Here is a 19,190-nt window from a genome sequence, read left to right as displayed (position 1 = left end):
GTGTGTGTGGGGGGGGGCCGGAGTTTATTAATCCCCCCGGTCCCCCGTACTCACACCATCCTAACACACACCTGATGGTGTAGGAACACCGCCCGCCTGGTAGATTTGTGGCATTAACTCATCTCCACTCCATGAAATGTCAAGGCCACGAGTCCACCAGTCCACCAGTCCACAAGGCCACGAGTCCACCAGTCCACCAGTCCACAAGGCCACGAGTCCACAAGGCCACGAGTCCACCAGTCCACCAGTCCACCAGTCCACCAGTCCACCAGTCCACAAGGCCACGAGTCCACGAGTCCAGGAGACTACTAGTCCAGGTGTGTCTTTGCCGTTGCGTCTGGCTGAGCTCCATCAGGTTCTGTGGGCTCGGAGTGGTTTGATGGAGCAGAGCTGCTCCATCCTCCTGCTGGAGCATTCAGTTCTGGTTCTGGTTCTGTTCTGGTTCTGGTGGTTCTCGGTGTGCTGATGGAGTAAAGTGAAGCAGGTCCTACCACTGAACGCCGTTAGCCTGTTAGCCTGTTAGCTAACGTGTCTGAGCTGCTGATGAGGCGGAGGTGGGGGTGGGGGGGGGGGGGGGGGGGGGGGGGGGGGGGGGTCTGGCCGTTGGGGGTTGGGGGACCAGAGCTGGTTTCAGTTCATCCATGTGAGACGGCAGAGATGGAGGACCGGGTCAGACCGGGTCAGACCGGTCAGCGCTCACAGCTGGAGGACTTCAACTGGACCTCCAGGTCTGACTGGAAGACATGAGACTCAAACTGTCTCCAGTTGAACTCCGTTCACGTGGACCAGGGTCTGGACCAGGTCTGTCCCGGATTAAACCTGGGTGAAGGGTTTCCAGCTGACTCCGTTCAAAACACTTCCGCTCTTCCTCAGCTCCATGTCAGACGGACGTCTGAGCGGAGCTCCTGGACCCGGATCCAGACTCTACATGTTTAGTTCTGGGATCCAGACCAGCTTGAAGGGAGCACGTCTGGTCCACCGGGGTCACGTCTTCTGTGTCTTCTTCTCTGTTTCTACTGTGTTTCTGTGGAGTCACAGCTCCACCTGAAGGCCTGATGGCTGTACTACATCCATGTGAGTAGGACGGTGTGGTCTGGTTGGACAGGGACAAGGAGCTGGAGACACGTTGGACATGTGGGTGGAGGTGGTTTACAGTGGGTGTCCCGTTTTCTGTGGTGTTCTGAGTCCCCACCTCTGTTTCCTCCAGCTGAGCTCCCTCTGAACCTCCTCCTGTCTGGACAGACCCTGTCCCCGTCCCCGTCCTAGTCCCAGTCCCCGTCCCTGTCCCAGTCCCAGTCCCCGTCCCCGTCCCCGTCCCAGTCCCAGTCCCAGTCCCAGTCCCCGTCCCCGTCCCCGTCCCCGTCCCAGTCCCAGTCCCAGTCCCAGTCCCAGTCCCAGTCCCAGTCCCTGTCCCCGTCCCAGTCCCCGTCCCCGTCCCCGTCCCCGTCCCCGTCCCAGTCCCTGTCCCTGTCTCCATCCCAGTCCCTGTCTCCGTCCCCGTCCCCGTCCCCGTCCCTGTCCCCGTCCCCGTCCCCGTCCCTGTCCCTGTTCCTGTCCCTGTCTCCATCCCAGTCCCTGTCCCAGTCCCCGTCCCTATCCCAGTCCCTGTCTCCGTCCCCATCCCAGTCCCCGTCCCTGTCCCAGTCCCTGTCTCCGTCCCCATCCCAGTCCCCGTCCCTGTCCCAGTCCCTGTCTCCGTCCCAGTCCCAGTCCCTGTCCCAGTCCCAGTCCCAGTCCCAGTCCCTGTCCCCGTCCCAGTCCCTGTCCCCGTCCCTGTCCCTGTCAGGCTGAAGTGCCACGCTGGACGCCCGGCCTGCAGGAGGTTCAGACTCTGCGCTGAAAATCAGTTTCATGTTGTGGTTTCTCACGGCGAGGGTTAGCTTAGCGCTAGCTTAACGCTAGTTTAGCGCTAGTTTAGCGCTAGCTTAGCGGATTGCCAGAAGACGCGCCGCTGTGTGGAGAGGAAGAGTCTGTGGCCTCTGGATGTGAGACTGAAGCTGATCTTCCGTTTTCATCAATAGTGATGAAACGTGATCATCAGGCGACTCGGTTCTCGTGCTTCAGCCGGTTCTGTCTGTCCAGCCTCGCCCTGGACGTTCTCCACAGGCAGGGTTCTAGATCACACCGATAGCCGCTCCGTTGTTCTGGAGGCTCCGCCTCCGGGCCCCGGGCCCTGCTTCGCCTACTTCCGCCCTCCAGAGGAGTTCCTATCAGGGCGTTCCATCAGGACGCCGGGTTCTGAACACGCCGCCCTCCTGCAGCGGCTCTCCGGTTCCTTCATACATTCTGGTTCTCTGGACTCAGACTGGAGCTCTGGGAGCTCAGAGAGAAGCTGCGGTTCTGACTGGACCCAGATGGACCCAGATGGACCCAGATGGACCCAGATGGACCCAGATGGACCCAGATGGACCCAGATGGACCCAGATGGACCGTGTCTCAGTGCTGGGCTCCGTCCGGCCGGCCTGACGCACCCGACGGTGTTTTAGGGAATAAACAGTGAAGAATATCGTTCCTTTAATCCTTCTTATTAATCCCCAGGCCTCAGGCCTCCATCTCTGCCCCCCCCCCCCCCCCCCCCCCCCCCCCCCCACCCCACCCCCCCCCATCTGTGTGCGGGGCGGCATGAAGCCGGGCGGTGGGGATAATCCAGTTAGCTGCAGCCAGCATCACCTTTGTGTTTATGGCTAATCCGTGTCTGCGAGGCCTCTCCGGACCCCCCCCCCCCCACCCGAGACGGGACGTCCCGAACGCCGGAGTGGCGCCCCCCACTGATTAAACACGATGACGACCCAGCAGAGGGAGATGGAATCGGCAGCGTGCTGAATCAGCTGTTGGGAGCAAAACATTTAAAAGTGGAAATACAACATCGGTGCTTCAGTCTGAAAAGTACAAACACAACCCCCCCACATGAAAAAAAAATAATTTTTCCCCTCAAATAAATGTTTTTGTTCTCCATATTATATAAATATAGAATTTTAAGTAAAGATGCAGCGACACCGCTGCTTTAAAGGTGTCAGTACTGAACTCTGGCTGCGCCGATACTACAGTCTGATTCACGCTCTGAATGATCTGTCGCTTCTCAGTGGAGAGACAGACCCGATCCTGGTGTAGGGACGGTCTACAGGAACCAGGAAGTCGTGACTGGCTACGGGAAACAGGAAGTAGTGACAGACTTGCCCCGCCCACTAAAGTATGGAGGACCCCTTGGCCAAGACGTTGACGGAGGAGGCAGATTGTTATACACAGAAGAAATGGGAACGTTTTTAATTTAACTCATTTTTCCTTTAAGGAGAACCTCAGGGAGGTGAGAACTGTGTGGAAACACTCTGGAGCCTCCTGCTGACGGATCTCATCCATTAAACCTTCGTTTGAATCGTCTCCAGATGACAGACTCCAGTAGAAACTCTTTCCAGTGTTTTTTTCTGTTTTAAAACATCAAGCCGAGCTGGAAGCGCCATGATCAGTGACGGGAACTCAAAGTGGAACGCCGGCCGAGCGCCGCTGGGAGGAGGAGCCTGGACGACGAACCGGAGCGGCGGGTCGGCCATGGAGACGTGACGGCTCGCCGGCCGGAGGAGGAGGAGGAGGAGGAGGAGACGAAGGCCGGTCTGCTGGCCGGAGCGGCGCCTGGTGACGTCAGCAGCTCGCCGCTCTCGCTCCTCCGGCGTCTCCGAGCCGACAGGACGGAAGAGACGAGGCGGCCTGTCACGTGGATCTGGGAGCGCTCTGCTGACGCTCCGCTCCGCCCGAGTTCACACTGAGGACTTTATCCCACGCAGCGCAGAGGGCAGAGGTCAGAGGTCAGAGGTCAGCGGCTCTCTTCCACTGCCGCAGGGTTCCGCTGAGGCCTGGGGACCAGACAGAGTCCCTTTGTGGGACCGCTTCCCCAGATTGCTCAGCCGTCCCCGTCCTGGCTGCAGAGACCTGGGACCTGGGACCGCCGCTGAGCGGCAGCAGAGCAGAGCAGCGGCGGCTGACGCTGATGAACAGCGGTAACGCCGGAATCACGCCCTCCTTCTGCTCCGCTGCAGCCGCACCTGGAGCTCCGGCAGAGCCTGTCCTCCGTCAGCAGGGCTCAGGGCGGAGGAAGCTCCGCCCTCCTGCGGAGGAAGCTCCGCCCTCCTGCGGCGTGGGCCGGATGAGGCTGCACTGGAACCCGGGTGGAAAAACATTTCTCAAGTCCGCCTCCCAGAGTCCTCGGGAGCCACCGATGGCGTCGTCTTCTCGTGGAGCGCAGAGCTCCGTGTCTTCTTCTCCGGTGTGTTTGTGGCAGAGTTGCGGAGTCACGGCGCCCCCTAAAGGCCTGCTGCATGAACTGCCTGGTTGTGACTCGTTCTCCTGATGTCCTGATGCACAAACACTGAAGCCACAGTTTATCCATAACCCAGGAACATTTAGGCCTGAAGCTGCTTCTATTCGACACAAAGTTTTGTGTTGTACCCTAACAGAGCACTCCTGTCCGGGGGGCTCTACCGCTGGGACTTAGGACTTAATCTGCATCGATATCGGTCATTTATTAACACATCAGATCAGTAGAGCCGACCGGATGTTTGTTTCCTGGAGTTCCCGTCATGTGTGGATTAGGGCTGACTCAGGTTGGGAAATGAGTAAAAACAGGCCTCAGTGTCGGCTCTGACCGGAACAAATAAACACAAACAAAACAAAGAAGAAAAACTAAAATGACTTTTAAAGAAAATCAAACTGCTGAACACTGAAAGCAACGTGGCCAACGAGAAAGCAGATATCTGATCCAGGGGGAAGTGTTCACCTGTGTGTGTGTGTGTGTGTGTGTGTGTGTGTGTGCGTGCTCATTGTCCACCTTTCATTGTCTCTTCACCACAACACTGTGATTCTAGGTCAGTAGAAAAGACTCTTCTATTTTCGTCCACGTAATCCTTTCTAAGAATGCACACACCCCTCGGCGCGCATCTGTGTGTGTGTGTGCGTGTGTGTGTGTGTGTGTGTGTGTGTGTGTGGCCGCAGTGTGTTAATACCTCCAGCACGTTCCACACTAATCCACTCAGTCTTCAGCCCGTCCCAGCTCCCTCCCTCTCCATGTTTTATTCAGCGACACACACACACACACCCACACACACACACACCTGGGAGTGAGGTTCCCTCCAACGCTCTGGTTGGATTTCCTGGACCCGGAGGTTCTGGAGGTTCTGCAGCCTGTGGGGAGAACCGATGAGCTCAGGCATGGTGGTGGGAGCATCAGGACAGGTGAGCTGCGGGGCGAGGCGGCTTCAGGCTCTGAGTCCTGTAGGTCTACACTCTGTCTCCGCCTCAGGGTCAGACGCTACAGTCGTCAGGTTCTGGACTCAGGTTCCTCGGTCTTTAGTGCTTTATTGAGCTTCTGGACTAGGCTCCCAGAGGTTTAGGAGCTGGACTGAAGTACTGGATGTGTAGAGTCTTCATGGGTTTCCTGGTCCACTGGAGGGGTCCAGGGTCAGGTTCTGGGTCAGTTTGGACTGTGGGGGACTGGAGGGGTCCAGGGTCAGGTTCTGGGTCAGTTTGGTCTGTGGGGGACTGGAGGGGTCCGGGTTCTTCAGAATGTTCTGGATCATGATGATCTTTTGGAGTTTAGAGCTGTTGAACTGCTTAAAGATCCTGTTTTGTGTAAAATGTTCTGCAGATTCCTGAACTTTAAACCTGGAAACCTTTCAGATGTTTCCGATAATTTAAGCGTTTTCATGGTGATTTGAACATTTTCATAAAACTCTTTCAGGTGTCTTAGTTTTCACGCAGCTGAATGTTTGTTTTCATCAGTTAAAAGACGGTTCTCTCTCCTGTCGGTACCGTTCCGCCCTGGGTTCCTCCCTCCGCCCGCCGTCCATCCGGGGTTCCGGCGTCTCTTTCAGGAGGATCCGTCCTCTCAGTCCCCCTGATCCCCCCATAGTCCCCCACACTGAGCGGTTCTCGGCTCTCGGCGGCCGTGGAGCTGGTTCAGTCAGATTTAAAGTGGTGCTAATGTGACGGAATGCTAATCATTCCGATCCGTCACTCTACAGAACGTAGCGAGAACCTTCCACATGTGACGGTCAGCTCTCAAAAGCTACTTCACAGATTAAAACCTGTCGGGAAAACACAGTTTACAACGAGAAGTGTCACCGTAGTGGACGCTTAGCGAAGGATTTCACCAGGCTAACGCGCCGTTTAGCATGTCGGCTAACAGCCTCATCGTCGGTTTTAATACAGAAACAAACTTTAAAGGTTAAACCAAAGAAATATTCTGTCATTTAAGATCCGAACATCTGAAAAACCAGCTAGCGACTAGCCGTCGTCAAAGCTATATAGCATTTAGCAGCTAACGACTAAACGTCTGTAGCTTAGCGTCTCTGCTAAAGATGTGAACTTGCAATTTCATGCAAACACTTTTTTTGACATGTTTTCCTTCTTGAGCGTGGAGCACTGGGAGGAGTTTATGCTAATACACCACTTGAGCTAGCTTGAATCTACAAGTGATTATATAGAGAGTGTGTCGTTCTGTACGCTACTTTATGGATAAGATCAACGAAAAACTGATAAAGCATGAAATTTGAGCGCTTCATAGATCCAGCATGGCTCTCTTAGCATGTTAGCATGTTAGCATGTTAGCGTCATGTTTCCTCCGTCCTCCAGCTCTCAGGAGGATCGCTTCATATCTAACAGCAGGTCTTCCTGGTCAGGTTCAGGGAGGTGTTAACAGGAATAATGTGGCGGGTGGGGGCGGGTGGGGGTGGGTGGGGGCGGGGTGGGCGGCGGCCTCTGGGGGGATTCTCCATCGACCTCCGCCGCCACACCCTCTCTCTCTCTCCTCGCTCGCCCTTTTTGTGTCTGTTGTGGGTAGAGCGGGGATCAGCTGACTGCTCTCTTCATGACGTTCACATAATAGATGTTATGACACACACACACACTCCCTCTCACCCAGTGTGTGTGTGTGTGTGTGTGTTCATCAGTGAGCTAATGAGACCCCGGGGACGGCCTCGCCCGACACCCCCACACAGACCCCCTCTCCGCCGGCTCGCCTGGCCACGCCCCGCTGCCTTGTTGCTAGGCAACAGCGTTCAGGAGGAATGACTTCAGGTTGAGATCCATCACGGGGGGGGGGGGGTCAGACCAGAACGGGGTCAGACTGAAGGCGCTAACTGCTCTGTAGCATTGTAGTCTCTTGACTGACGAGACCTTCAGACGTTCATGTTGTTAAACACTGACAGTGCTTCCCTGTTGTCACATGAAGCTGGAACAGTCTGGATCTGGACTGGTGTGGACCGGTCTAGTTCAGTCTGCTTTGGTCTGGATCGGTCTAGTTCAGTCTGGTTTGGTCTGGATCGGTCTAGTTCAGTCTGGTTTGGTCTGGATCGGTCTAGTTCAGTCTGCTTTGGTCTGGACCGGTCTAGTTCAGTCTGCTTTGGTCTGGATCGGTCTAGTTCAGTCTGGTTTGGTCTGGATCGGTCTAGTTCAGTCTGGTTCAGTCTGGTTTGGTCTGGATCGGTCTGGTTTAGCCTGGTTTAGCCTGATTCGGTCTGGATCGGTCTGATTTAGCCTGGTTCAGTCTGGATCGGTCTGGATCGGTCTGGTTTAGCCTGGTTTAGCCTGATTCGGTCTGGATCGGTCTGGTTTAGCCTGGTTCGGTCTGGATCGGTCTGGTTTAGCCTGGTTCGGGCTCCTGGGATCCTCGGTTTACTGGACAGAAGCTTGAGTGTTGAGAAAAGCTCCAGTTGCTCCCTGTTGATGCTACTAGCAGCACGGTACAGCTCAGTCCACACACACACACACACACACACACACACACACACACCTACACACACACACACACACACACACACACACACACACACACACACACACACACACACAGGGGGTTTGCATATAATGTATATAGTGTTGTTCCAGGACCACAGCCCCCCCTCTGCTGCTGCTAGCTTGTCGGCGGTGAGCGATGGTGTTGAAGTGGTTGGTAGAGAGAATCCGTCAGGCGTCAGACACAATGGGAGCAGGTGAATCTCCACACTCGTGTTCAGCGGCACTTCAAAACACTCTCTCGACAGGAGCAGCTAATTCAGCTCCGCGATAACAAATTAGGAGCTCATGGCGAAGGCGTGGCCCGGCTAACAGCGCCTCTTTGTCTGCCCCGCTCCCCTGAGACTCCCCCACCCCCCCACCCCCTCCACCCTCCCACTACCACCCCCCACTACCACCCCCCACTACCACCCTCCTCCACCCCCTCCACCTGCAAACAGGCCGTGCTTGCTCTTTATACATTTGCTCATCCCTTTAATGCGACGGGAGAAATGAGCACCTGGTTCTAATGACTGGTTCCCAATCCGTGGTGTGAGGACACCGTGTGAGGTCAGATGGTGACGATTCTGTGGAAATCCTGACATTTCTTCAGACAAACGGTAACGTCCAGAGAGCCTTGGTGAAATGTGTGTCTCAGCTGCTGGCTTAGCTAAGAAACCGAGCTGTGATGTGAATTTGGCGCCGTGGCGAATAAATCTGAGAGGTTTCGACGATCTGAACACAGATTTGAAATTTATCAAAGGTTGTTCCTGTTGTCTGAACGGAACCTTTTCTCTCTCGCTCCAGGTAAGTCGACCGTTAGAGGAGGTTCACACTGGAAACCACGTCACCTGCTGCTGATGAGGGAATGGAGCCAGTAAAAACACACCTGAAAACACGGACGCCCTGAAATATTTACATTTAATACACGCGCAAAAACCAAAAAATAAAAAGAATGAAAAAAACCAGCAACAGCAAATAAAAAAAGGCGAAATGACAAAAAAAATCATTTAAAGAGAGTGGAGTTACAGTTGGCATGAATGGATAAATAATAAAACAAATAAAAAAAAATTTTAAAGCCAAAATGTAATCAAATATCCCAAAGTGTGCAGCAGTACAACCTGTACAATTCCCTAAAATGGTCAAACTTAAACCAAAAACTGGAAAAAACTGATTAAGCTTTTTTTTAATGGTTAAAAAGGAAAATATATGGTTTGAAATGCCCAAAATCGACGAAACAGATAAAAAATGTGATGAAGTGTGTTCAGCAAAATCTGTTTAAATTAAAAAAAAGAGAAAAGAGAGAGAAAATGTTTTAAATGTTTAAACTGGCAAAAAAAAAAAAAAAACTAAAAAAATTAACGAATGAAAAAAATTAAAAAAAAATCGCTCAAAAGGAAAAATAAACCAACAAAAAAAATTGCCAAATTCACTTAAAATAGTAAAAGAAAAAACAAAATCTACTACAAACGTATTACAGTTTTCAGAATTAAAGCAGTGTAACTAGAAGAAAATGCTTAAAATACTTATTTTTGTTATATAAATGAAACTTTCCTGGTGGATCTTTTTAAAGGTTGAACTTGTTTTGCAGCTCCAGATGAATTCATGTTTTTTAAAATGAGTTTTAAGGATTAAAGCGAGGAATTCTCGTCCCTCCGAGCAGACGAGCTGGTTAGCGTAGCGTGCTAGCGCGGTCTGGGGGTTGGCCAGGTAAGCAGCTGGAAGTCCTGTAATCAGTGCGAGACCCTCAGAGAAGCTCCTCGGTGTAATGCTAAGACGTCCTGATCCGCGGCGGTCTGGTAGCCGAGATCTGGATTAGCAGGCGTTAAGCTTCACCGTTTCGCCGCTTCGTTTCTAATCGGTGCTCGAAGCATCCTCCTGCGTCCCACCACAGCTTCAGTGACCGAACAGTCTACATGTACGGCCGTTTCTCCACTTTTTAAAAATTACTGCCAAAGTAAAATGTCTAATTTAGTGGACTTAAAAGTGTGATGCTAAATTAGCATTAGCCCCTATGCTAATTTGGAAAACTGAACTTTAAAAAAATCAAACAAAAATGCAAAAAACTTTTTGTCATTAAAATATTTTTTGCATTTTTGTTAGATTTTTTTTGAAGTTCAGAAATAGCACAAGACAAAAAAGTAAAAAAACAAAGAAGTATAGAAGGCAAAGGAGCAGCTAAGCTAAGCTAGCTAAAAGAACCGAAATGTCTGATCATACTAAAATCACGTGGTGGGTTTAAATGTCTCTAAAATATAAAATAAAGTAAGGAAACGCTTTCAGTTAAATCAGTATGTTTCTTCACATAAAGACTTGGTGACAGATATTTATTATCTCAGACTCTTTCTGTCAAGAGCCCAGTGAGTGATGTCTGGCGCTCTCCAGGATCTGGTACCGAGAACCAGCGACTGGTATCCAGAGCGAACATTTCAGACGAGTCCAGGAGGAATGATCGATGCTCTGGGAGTCCAGCCACGCTCTGGAGGGCTGCTGTGTCGTGGTTGTAATGCTGGCTCAGGCCACATGGTGGCGCCACAGTATCAGTATCAAAGAGCAGAAAAGGGTGAGGCCCATGTGAGGAGGGGGGGCTGCAGAGGAAGTTCTCTGGAGGTTTCAGAGTGACGGACTGTCAGGAAACCTCTGCTGTGTGTTTTTGTTCTGACCGCTGCCTTCAAACCCCGTTAGCGTCCCGTCAGCACCACGGACAGGGACAGGGGGGGGGGGGGGGGGGGGGTCTCAGCACCATGGACAGGGACAGGGGGGGCGGTCTCAGCACCATGGACAGGGACGGAGGGGGCGGTCTCAGCACCATGGACAGGGACAGGGGGGGCGGTCTCAGCACCATGGACAGTGACAGGGGGGGCGGTCTCAGCACCATGGACAGGGACAGGGGGGGGGTCTCAGCACCATGGACAGGGACAGTGAGACCGTGGTCTCAGCACCACAGACAGGGATGGGGGGGGGTCTCAGCACCATGGACAGGGACGGGGGGGCGGTCTCAGCACCATGGACAGGGACGGGGGGGCGGTCTCAGCACCATGGACAGGGACGGGGGGGGGGGTCTCAGCACCACGGACAGGGACAGTGAGCCCGTGGTCTCAGCACACCTCCTCCATCCTCACACAGCGTCTTCGTCTTCATGTCAAGCAGACATTCTTCCTCCGTCTCATGGAGCGGTGAATGCAGTGTTTGCTGTGGAACTGTGGAATCTTCCAGCCACCCGGCGGACCGTACCACCCGCTCTCCTGCTAACGGGGGGGGTGGTGGTGAATCCGCCCCCCTCCCCCTCCGGTTTGAGTCAAAGTGGTACACCCCTTACTCTTTTCCTTTTTTCTCCAAAGGACACATGCTGATGCTTCCGTGTCCTGTGTCCCCTCCCACATATTGTTTCCTCCGACCCCCCCCCCCCCCCCCCCAGTAATCCTGACAGCCCCTCCCCTCAGCGGGGAAGTGGAGCGCTCGGTGAATTGGAGGGAAGCGTCTGCTTGGTACCTCTGCAGCGGGAGTGGCTGAGGGAGGGACGGAGGGACGGACTGCTCCCCTATTGGTGTGGCGCTGGCCGGACCGCCCCTCCCGTCCGGACCGCCCCCCCTCTGCAGCCCGCCCCCCCTCCTCCCATCCTGGAGTCAGATGCAGTTATCCGGGCAGCAGGGAGGAAGCCTCGGAGCTCGGCTGAGCAGAGCTGCTGGGTTAGAGGACTGAGGACAGCTCTAGTCCGCCTCCGTCCTCTGGCTGACAGAAAGCCCCCCCTCCGTCCTTCAGGTGGACGATCGGTGCTCGTCCCCCCGCCAGTCAGGTGGACGATCGGCGTCCCCGCAGCCCTCCTCCGACAGGACTTCCCGTAGTGTTCGGACGGCGTTGCGTTGCCCCCGGGCGCCATGGCTCACGCGGCGGCTCACATTAAGAAGGCCCGGTCCGAGATGGACCAGCCTCCGGACCTCAAGGCTCTGGAGAAAGCCCGGGAGAGGAGGCGGCGCTCCCGGGAGCGCGCCGAGCGCAAGCGCAAGGTACCGGGGTCGAGCCCCGTCCGTCCCCGTGTGTGTTTCACCGTTCAGTCCATCCATCCCACCTCCACCTCCATCCCCACGTCCAGAAGACCCTGTCATTCAGAAGGACCGTAGGAGACCGGGCGGGGGGCGGGGGGCGGGGGGCGGAGGGTGGAGGGTGGAGGGTGGAGGTGGAGGGTGGAGGTGCTGCACCATCATCTCTGTCTTGTCGTCTTTCGTGAGTCTTTATCACTGAAGGTCAGGAGATCTGTCCAGCCTGGACACAACTGTTCCATCAACCCCCCACCGCCACCTCCACCCCCCGAAATAAAACTCATCACACACCAAGAGAAGTCCTCCTCCTCCTCCTCCCGGGGACACCGCCCGTCCCCGTCCCGTCCCCGTCCTGTCCCCGTCCTGTCCCCGGGCGTCCTGCAGCCGCTCTGGTCTCTTGGTGCATTGCTCTGCGGCGCAGTGTGTTTCTGTCTGTTTGCTCTCTGAGCGCGTCTGCACTCGCCGGCAAACAGCCTTCCTCCTCCTCCTCCTCCTCCTCCTCCTCCTCCTCCTGCTGGCTTCAGCGGTAAACACCGAGGTGTGCTGGGCCGTCACGCTCCGCCACTTTCATGCAGATTTGCCGGCCGCCTGGTTTTCCTGAGTGTGTTTGGTTAAAAGTTGGACTCTTGATCAGAAGCGGTCACGCTGAGTGGATCACTGGAAACAAGACGCTCGGTCCTGAATCTCAGCGGGGATTAAAACGCCGCGTGACGTTTCACCAGTGAAATATTCATGTCGTCCGTGATCGCCCCTGCTGATCTTTAAATATGAATCAGACCGAAGTGTTTGCTGGGATCATTACACGCCGCCGTCACATGAAGTGGAAGTAGAGGACATGCTAGCTGCTACTGAGACATGATTGGATGACGCTCAACAAAACAAGTGAAAAATAAATAAAACAACATGAGAAAGTCACATCAGTGTAATGACTAAAGTCTTTTTAAACTGTAATAAATCTAAATAAGTCATTTGTGGATGAATGAAAAAGCAGAGAGGAAGGAGACTGTAGGGGATTAGCTTGATGTTAGCGTGAAAACACAGCGATGCTAACGCTGTTAGCTTCAATACCGAACAATCATTCAGTCAGCAGGTCTGGTCGATGCCTTTCTCCTTAAAATCAGGAATATTAGGAAAAATACCCCTTCAAAAAAATAGATGAAAATGAGCTTTTTTTATTATTATGCTCTATCATATTTAATGTCCTTTAATTTAAAAAACTACGTTTTAACAGAGGACAGACGGACTGAATAGGTGATATTTTGGTGACTTTGAGAGAGCTGATGTCTAACTGGTGTATAAGAGTGTGTGTGTGTGTGTGTGTGTGTGTGTGTGTGTGTGTGTGTGTGTGCAGGATGTCATCTACTGAAGCGTAAAATGAGCTTTATTGTTTCTATTTCCCCGTCTCAGCAGGCGTCCGGTGAGGCGTTAAAGCAGAATGTTATGAAATCCATGATGAGACTCGGATGTTTGTCTCAGTTTGACTGACTGAGCGTCTCAGACGAGGAACTCTGGCAGAAAAACCTTCAGATTCAACAAGCCGTCTTGTTCAGGGCGTTTCTTCATGTGCTCAAGTGGCTAATGCTATGCTAACGCTTGTTCTCCTCCAGTAGTTTGGTCCTCAGCGTCTCGTCTCCTCCAGTAGTTTGGTCCTCAGCGTCTCGTCTCGTCTCCTCCAGTAGTTTGGTCCTCAGCGTCTCGTCTCGTCTCCCTCCTCGTCTCTGACGCTGCTGACAGGCAGAAGCAGTTGAACCGGCTGGTTTCATAACGTCCCTCAGCGACTGTCAAACCTTTCTTTCCTGTCTTCTCTTCCTCTGTGTCACTGAGAATCGGAGTCCTGAGGAGAGGATTCGTCCTCTGAACCACGTCTCCTGTAGTTTTATGACCTGAGCTGGACGTTGACAACATGCAGCAGAGCCTGCAGAGTCTTTCGAGGTGCGTTCAGTAACGTTACGCCGTGTGACGTTCTCTCCCCTCTGCCCTTCGGAGGGTATCCAGCGGGTTGCCAGGTTGAAAGTTTCAGTGAGTTTAGACTCTTGAGGGGAGTTGAACCAGCGGCGCGCGGCGTCATGTGACCGACAGCACAAATACAGAATATTGTGCCGCTTGTTTCAAATGTGATTGGCTCTGGAACCAGGAAGTGTACCTAGCCCCGCCCACACCTCCCAGTTTGAGAGAAAACACTGGACCAAGACAGCGGATGGAGAAGGCAGATTGCTTAAAGAGAACGTTTCTTCAGTGATTTTCATTATTTTGACAGTAAATCTCTGACTTTTTTCACCCGTTGGAGTGACTCAGATCTGGACTGTGCTGCTGAACTGCAGCTGCTAGCATGGAGCTAGCTGCTTCATGCTAGCTGAGAGAAACCTGAGGCTTCAGCCTCAAGTCGCTGTTGTTTTAGTATTGGAGCAGATTTCAGGAGTTTGGGATGTTTTGAAAGAGTTTGGGTTCCATGTCGGCTCTGAGTCACTTTGGTGCCCAGAGGTCAAAGGTCATGCTAGCCTGACCTTGTATAGGCTGGGTCTGTCATCCAACGGTGAACGGATGACAGATGAGAGGGTGAAGCCAGGAGCAGGAGGACTCGGTGAATGTCTGGTGTCCATCTGTGTGTTTTGGCCCGGAGACGAGGCCGTCGGCTCCGCGCAGCTGAGCTCCGCCCTCCTGTTTCACCTTCCTCTGGTCCGAGTGAGAGGACGGCGTCCGGCCGGGAGCCGAAGCTCCGCAGCGCGATCCGGACCGCAGCAGCTCCTCCGCCCGGCCGGGGCTCAGGATACCGATCGGCCGGGTGTTTCCCGTCAGTCTGCTGCTCCGCCCGGCCAGGACGGCTCACCGCCGCAGGGCGGCTCACCGCAGGGCCGTGGTCGGATCAGACGCCGGTCAGCAGTGGGCTGGTCTGAGTTGAGGCAAAAACAAGTTGTAGCTCAGTCTTTTCATTTTGTAGCTTCATTGTTGTAAGTTGACACGACTCGTGTTGGTTTTTATTTGACAACCAACTCGTGGACCGGTGCTTTTTTATGGCTGTTTTCTGAAAAGTGTTTGAACATTTGCTTTATAGTTCCGGTTGATCAGACCCCGGTGTCTGTTCGTAATACGTTTGATCAGTGAGGATGTATCGGGACATGGATATTTCCGATTTCGTCTATTTCACAGAAATTGACTGAATTGTTATCAGGTTGTAAAACCTTGTCAAGTTATTTTAATTTTATTGTGTGTTCAGAGTAGAAACTTTAAAGTTAAACTGAACTGTCATGGAGGTTTTAAAGCTTTAGAGTTATCCTGAAACTAACAACGTTATTTGATTGTATTAGTTATGTATATGAAGTTTTGGAAATTGATTACTTTTGTTATTCAGTGTTTAGATGGTTTTCAGTTTACAAAATGATCACAGAAACTGCTTTTTATACTGATATCAGTAAATTGGCCATAACTGTAATAATTATATCAGATATTGAGAAAACCTCCATTTCGCTGCATCACTGGTGTTTCGGAGTATCATATCAATACCGACTAAAACCAAACGTGTTCAGTCTGAGCCAATCCAGCCAGCAATGCCCGATACTTCACAGCTGATTTTCCTCATGGAGCACCTCTGAGGTCGCAGCCTCGCTGATAAGGTCTCCTCTAAGAGCTTGAACCCAAAACCAACCACACTGACGCCTGCTGCCACACAGTGACATGGAGGAGAATCAGGTATTAAATGAACGATTCATGCTCAGTAAGTCTTTCGTGTGTATAAACAGGATGACGTCCGTGTCTGAGTGCTGATCTGAACACTGGACGTCAGTCATGGTTTCTGTTTTCCTTGGTCAGTAGATCATGGCGGGCTCGCCAGTGAGGAGGTCACCTGTGGAGACTTCTGTAGGTTTAGTGTTTGGAAGGTAATTCTGAGTGAACGTCTGGCAGCTGAGGAAACACAACCTGTCCCAGTTACAGTGTGTCTGTGCTTCTCTTAAAAAACAAATCAGTGTTTGGTTATTTAAACAAGAGCGATCAGAAGAACAGGAAGAGACAGTGAAAGGTTGCTGTATTTGTCCCACAGCTGTGAATTCTGCCCCTGCATCAGCACAACATGCTCGTCCATAGCTTTTATTCCTACTGCAGTAAGTCCACGTTGGTGTGGTTTGATTCAGCCATGGAGGGGTCGCCAGAGTCTGACTGTGTTTGGTGGTTGATGTTTATCGATGATGGAGAGAGAGCTACACTGTGTTCTTGTGTTGCTCTTGTAGTCATTATCTCTGAGTTTCTGGCAACTTTTCTGGACGCAGTGATGAAAAATCATCCTGTAAACCTGTTTTTCTCTCACATCTCACTGCTGGTGATCACACTGAGTGTTTTTCTTTCCCTGGATCTCTGAAGGTATAGGAATCCTGGGACGGGAGCTCACACACACACACACACACACACACACACACACGCGCTGCTCTGAATGGCAGAATGAGTCAGTGTTTGTGTTTTTTGATAGAGAATCCCGGTTTAATGTGGTTTGGACGGCTGGCCAGCGACGGCTGTTTGGCTCTCAAGCTTAAAGAGACACAACACCGGAGCGAGAGGCTGGATCCTGGTTTTCAGCAAGACGAGATCATGAAGAGCTGAACTTCATCTCACCTCTTATCAAAGTGCTTCTCCAAAAATCTAATGTATTCATTTTAATCTCAAAGTCAAACTCCCTTATGTTTCATTTCTTTGTGAAATGATGGGAGTGTGGCGTAAAGACTGACTGATCCACCAGCGGTGTCTGTGACTCCAGAGGAAGTGATCCGCCATCTGTCTCAGTCAAGACTTATCTCACCAACTTGTTTGGCGCTCCCATCGCGGGCCTAATTGCAGGAGGGACACGCCCCCCGGGGCCGCTGCCCAGAGATTACATAACTCCTCCCTTAATCTGTCCCTCCCTGGCTCTTTCTTCTGCTTTCTGTCTCTATCTCTGAAATATGGCAGATTGACGGAGTAATGCTAATCCGCCGCCGGTTCGGCGGACGCTCTAATCCACGGGCCATTTTCCCGGCGCTGGTTTGTTTCTGACAGCGTCTCTTCACTTCTTTTAACGCTCTGGGCCTGTTGCTCCGGTCCAGATGGAGGTGAAGCGCTTCCCGAGCGCCGGTCGATGTCTGACTCACGAGAACCTTCCATTGTTCCAGAACGTTCTCTGTCTCCGCTCTCTCTTCCCACTCTGTGGGCGGGGATGACTCTCATCAGCCATACGTGTGAAATGTGTCTAACTCGTACTTTTTGCTGAATTATTCATTTTGTCTTTTCCTGGAGGACGGAGAGGCGGTATGGAGGGAAGGTGGAGGTTATTCACCAGCAGGAAAACACAACCCTGAGCATCTTTAATCCGTAATCTTCAGAGATTTACGGAGGAAAACATGTATTTTGAGCACTGAGCCGTGGATTTATCTGCTGGACTCTGTTAATGGAGACTGTCCTGCTGAGTTATTGTGCTTTTAGATAAAGGTTCCTTTGACGTTTATGTAACTGTTAATTCAGAGGACGCTGGGCTGGATGGACGGACGAGGGACAGCTGAGGGTCCAATCACCTGCGACTGTCCGGACAGGTCTGAGGACAGGAGGGGACAGGAGGGGACAGGTCACAGAGACAGACGGCCGCAGACGCTGACATTCACACCCGCAGGAGGAAGCAGGAGGAGATATGGGGGAGAACATGCAAACTCCACATAGAATGGCCGGCCGGGGTTTGAACCCGGGACCTTCGCTCTGTGAGACAAGAGAGAGCTAATTGCTCACTGCTAACAGCTAACTGTGAACACCTAACTGCTAATAGCTAATAGCTAACGGCTAACTGCTAATAGGTAACACCTAACAGCTAAATGCTAATAGCGAGCTGATAACAGCTCGTAGCAAACTGCTAACGTCTCACAGCTAATAGCTAACGGTTCACAGCTGACTGCTAATAGATTCCTGCTAATATCTAACAGCTAATAGCTAGCTGCTAGTAGCTAGCTGCTAATGGATCCCACCAGGATGGCCTGCAGGGATCAGTTCTGTGTTCCATTTGTGGAGTTTATCAGGAGTTTGAAATGCAGAGGAGAAAGTTATGAAGCATCACCACAAACAAATCTTATCGTATTTTCTAACGCGGGAGCAGGATAAACGTTACGTCTGAGGGAACGCCTCGGCAGAACGTGTGTTTGAACCCCCGGAACCTGCCGTCAGGTTATTTCTGGATTCTGAAAGCGACGGGTGTTTTATTTCTGAGGAGCAGCCGGCTCAGACTGCAAGATGCTGAAATGTTTTTTCCAGAAGAGGTCCAGTCTCTGGATTAACTCCAGAGACGGGTCCTCGTCCCGACCCTCCAGACCCTCTGATGGCCTCACGGCGGCGGTGGCGGCGGCGCTTTGTGGGAAGCAGAACCTCCAGAACGCTCTGCTGTCGGCCGGGCCGCCTCGGTTTGGTGTCTCTGGAGCAACCAGATTAAAAAAAAACACTCTAATCCTGGATTTTACCAATCCCAGTTCACTCCACATCCAGCCACGCTGCATGTGTGTGTGTGTGTGTGTGTGTGTGTGTGTGTGTGTGTATGGCTTAGCGAGCTGGGGGAGTCCGTCAACAGGACATTTCCCAGTTTAATATTAAAAAACGAGTCATTAGCGGTGAAAAACACGGTAATCCGGGTGATTTGGTGTGTTTACCGGGGAAAGCTCCACCGGAGTCCCAGGAAGTTTGAGCAGAGTGAAGAGCCGCAGGACGAGCATCAGCCGGTAATCCAGCAGGTCCATACGTGGCGTGGCGGGGGGGCGGGGGGGGGGGAAGAGCCACAGATTAAAACCATTTCAGCGTGCAGCTGTGGCGGAGATTAGACGGTGGCGTGGTGGAGGAGGGTCCGAGCCAGAGCCCCAACGGGAAAACACGCTTTTTACACGTTATTAAGGTTAGCCCATTAGCGCCGGCTAATGTGGCGTTCTGGACGTGACTCGGCCGCGGCGTTCCAGGAGAGAGAGCAGCTGTGTCTGCTGCGGCAAACCTCGCTCGGCCTCGCGATCCAGCGGCCGGGCGTCACGTTATCGGCATCGCTCCCAAAACTCTCTTTAAATGGATTTAATGTTTATACAGAGCTCAGAATTCAGAATGCGAGCAGTGCTGAGCGAGCGGCACTCGTCCAGATGTAACCGCTGGCTACTAGTTTTTAGTTTTGCAATGAATAAAAAGGCAATAGTTTTACGTTGCTTCAGGTCAAGGCACTGCGAAAGAGAGCTTTTTGTAAATGTAAAAAAATATATAATGAAAAATTAAAAAAATAAAAATAAAACAAGTTTAAAAAAAAATAAAATTAAATAATTTAAACGGTTTAATAATATTAACATGCAAAAAATAAAATAATAAAAATATAGAAAAAATGATAAATTGATAAAGTAAATTGCTTCCTCACCTCAA

General features: G+C 52.1%; 1 protein-coding gene across 2 annotated transcripts in view; it reads left to right on the top strand.

Annotated features, from left to right (window-relative positions):
• The first annotated feature begins 11,634 nt into the window (after positions 1-11,634).
• The window catches only part of ank2b (ankyrin 2b, neuronal), a 72,905-nt gene continuing 65,349 nt past the window's right edge, over positions 11,635-19,190 (top strand). For both annotated transcript variants that reach the window (XM_030086861.1, XM_030086854.1), the window contains exon 1: positions 11,635-11,768. In XM_030086861.1, the coding sequence (XP_029942721.1) occupies positions 11,640-11,768 (129 nt within the window). In that variant the 5' untranslated portion in view covers positions 11,635-11,639. The remainder of the gene's footprint in view (positions 11,769-19,190) is intronic.

This window comes from Salarias fasciatus, chromosome 3 (genome assembly GCF_902148845.1).
Source record: "Salarias fasciatus chromosome 3, fSalaFa1.1, whole genome shotgun sequence".
NCBI classification, from domain to species: domain Eukaryota; kingdom Metazoa; phylum Chordata; class Actinopteri; order Blenniiformes; family Blenniidae; genus Salarias; species Salarias fasciatus.
Note: the sequence above shows the minus strand (reverse complement) of the source record. Positions and strands in the feature narration are given on the sequence as shown.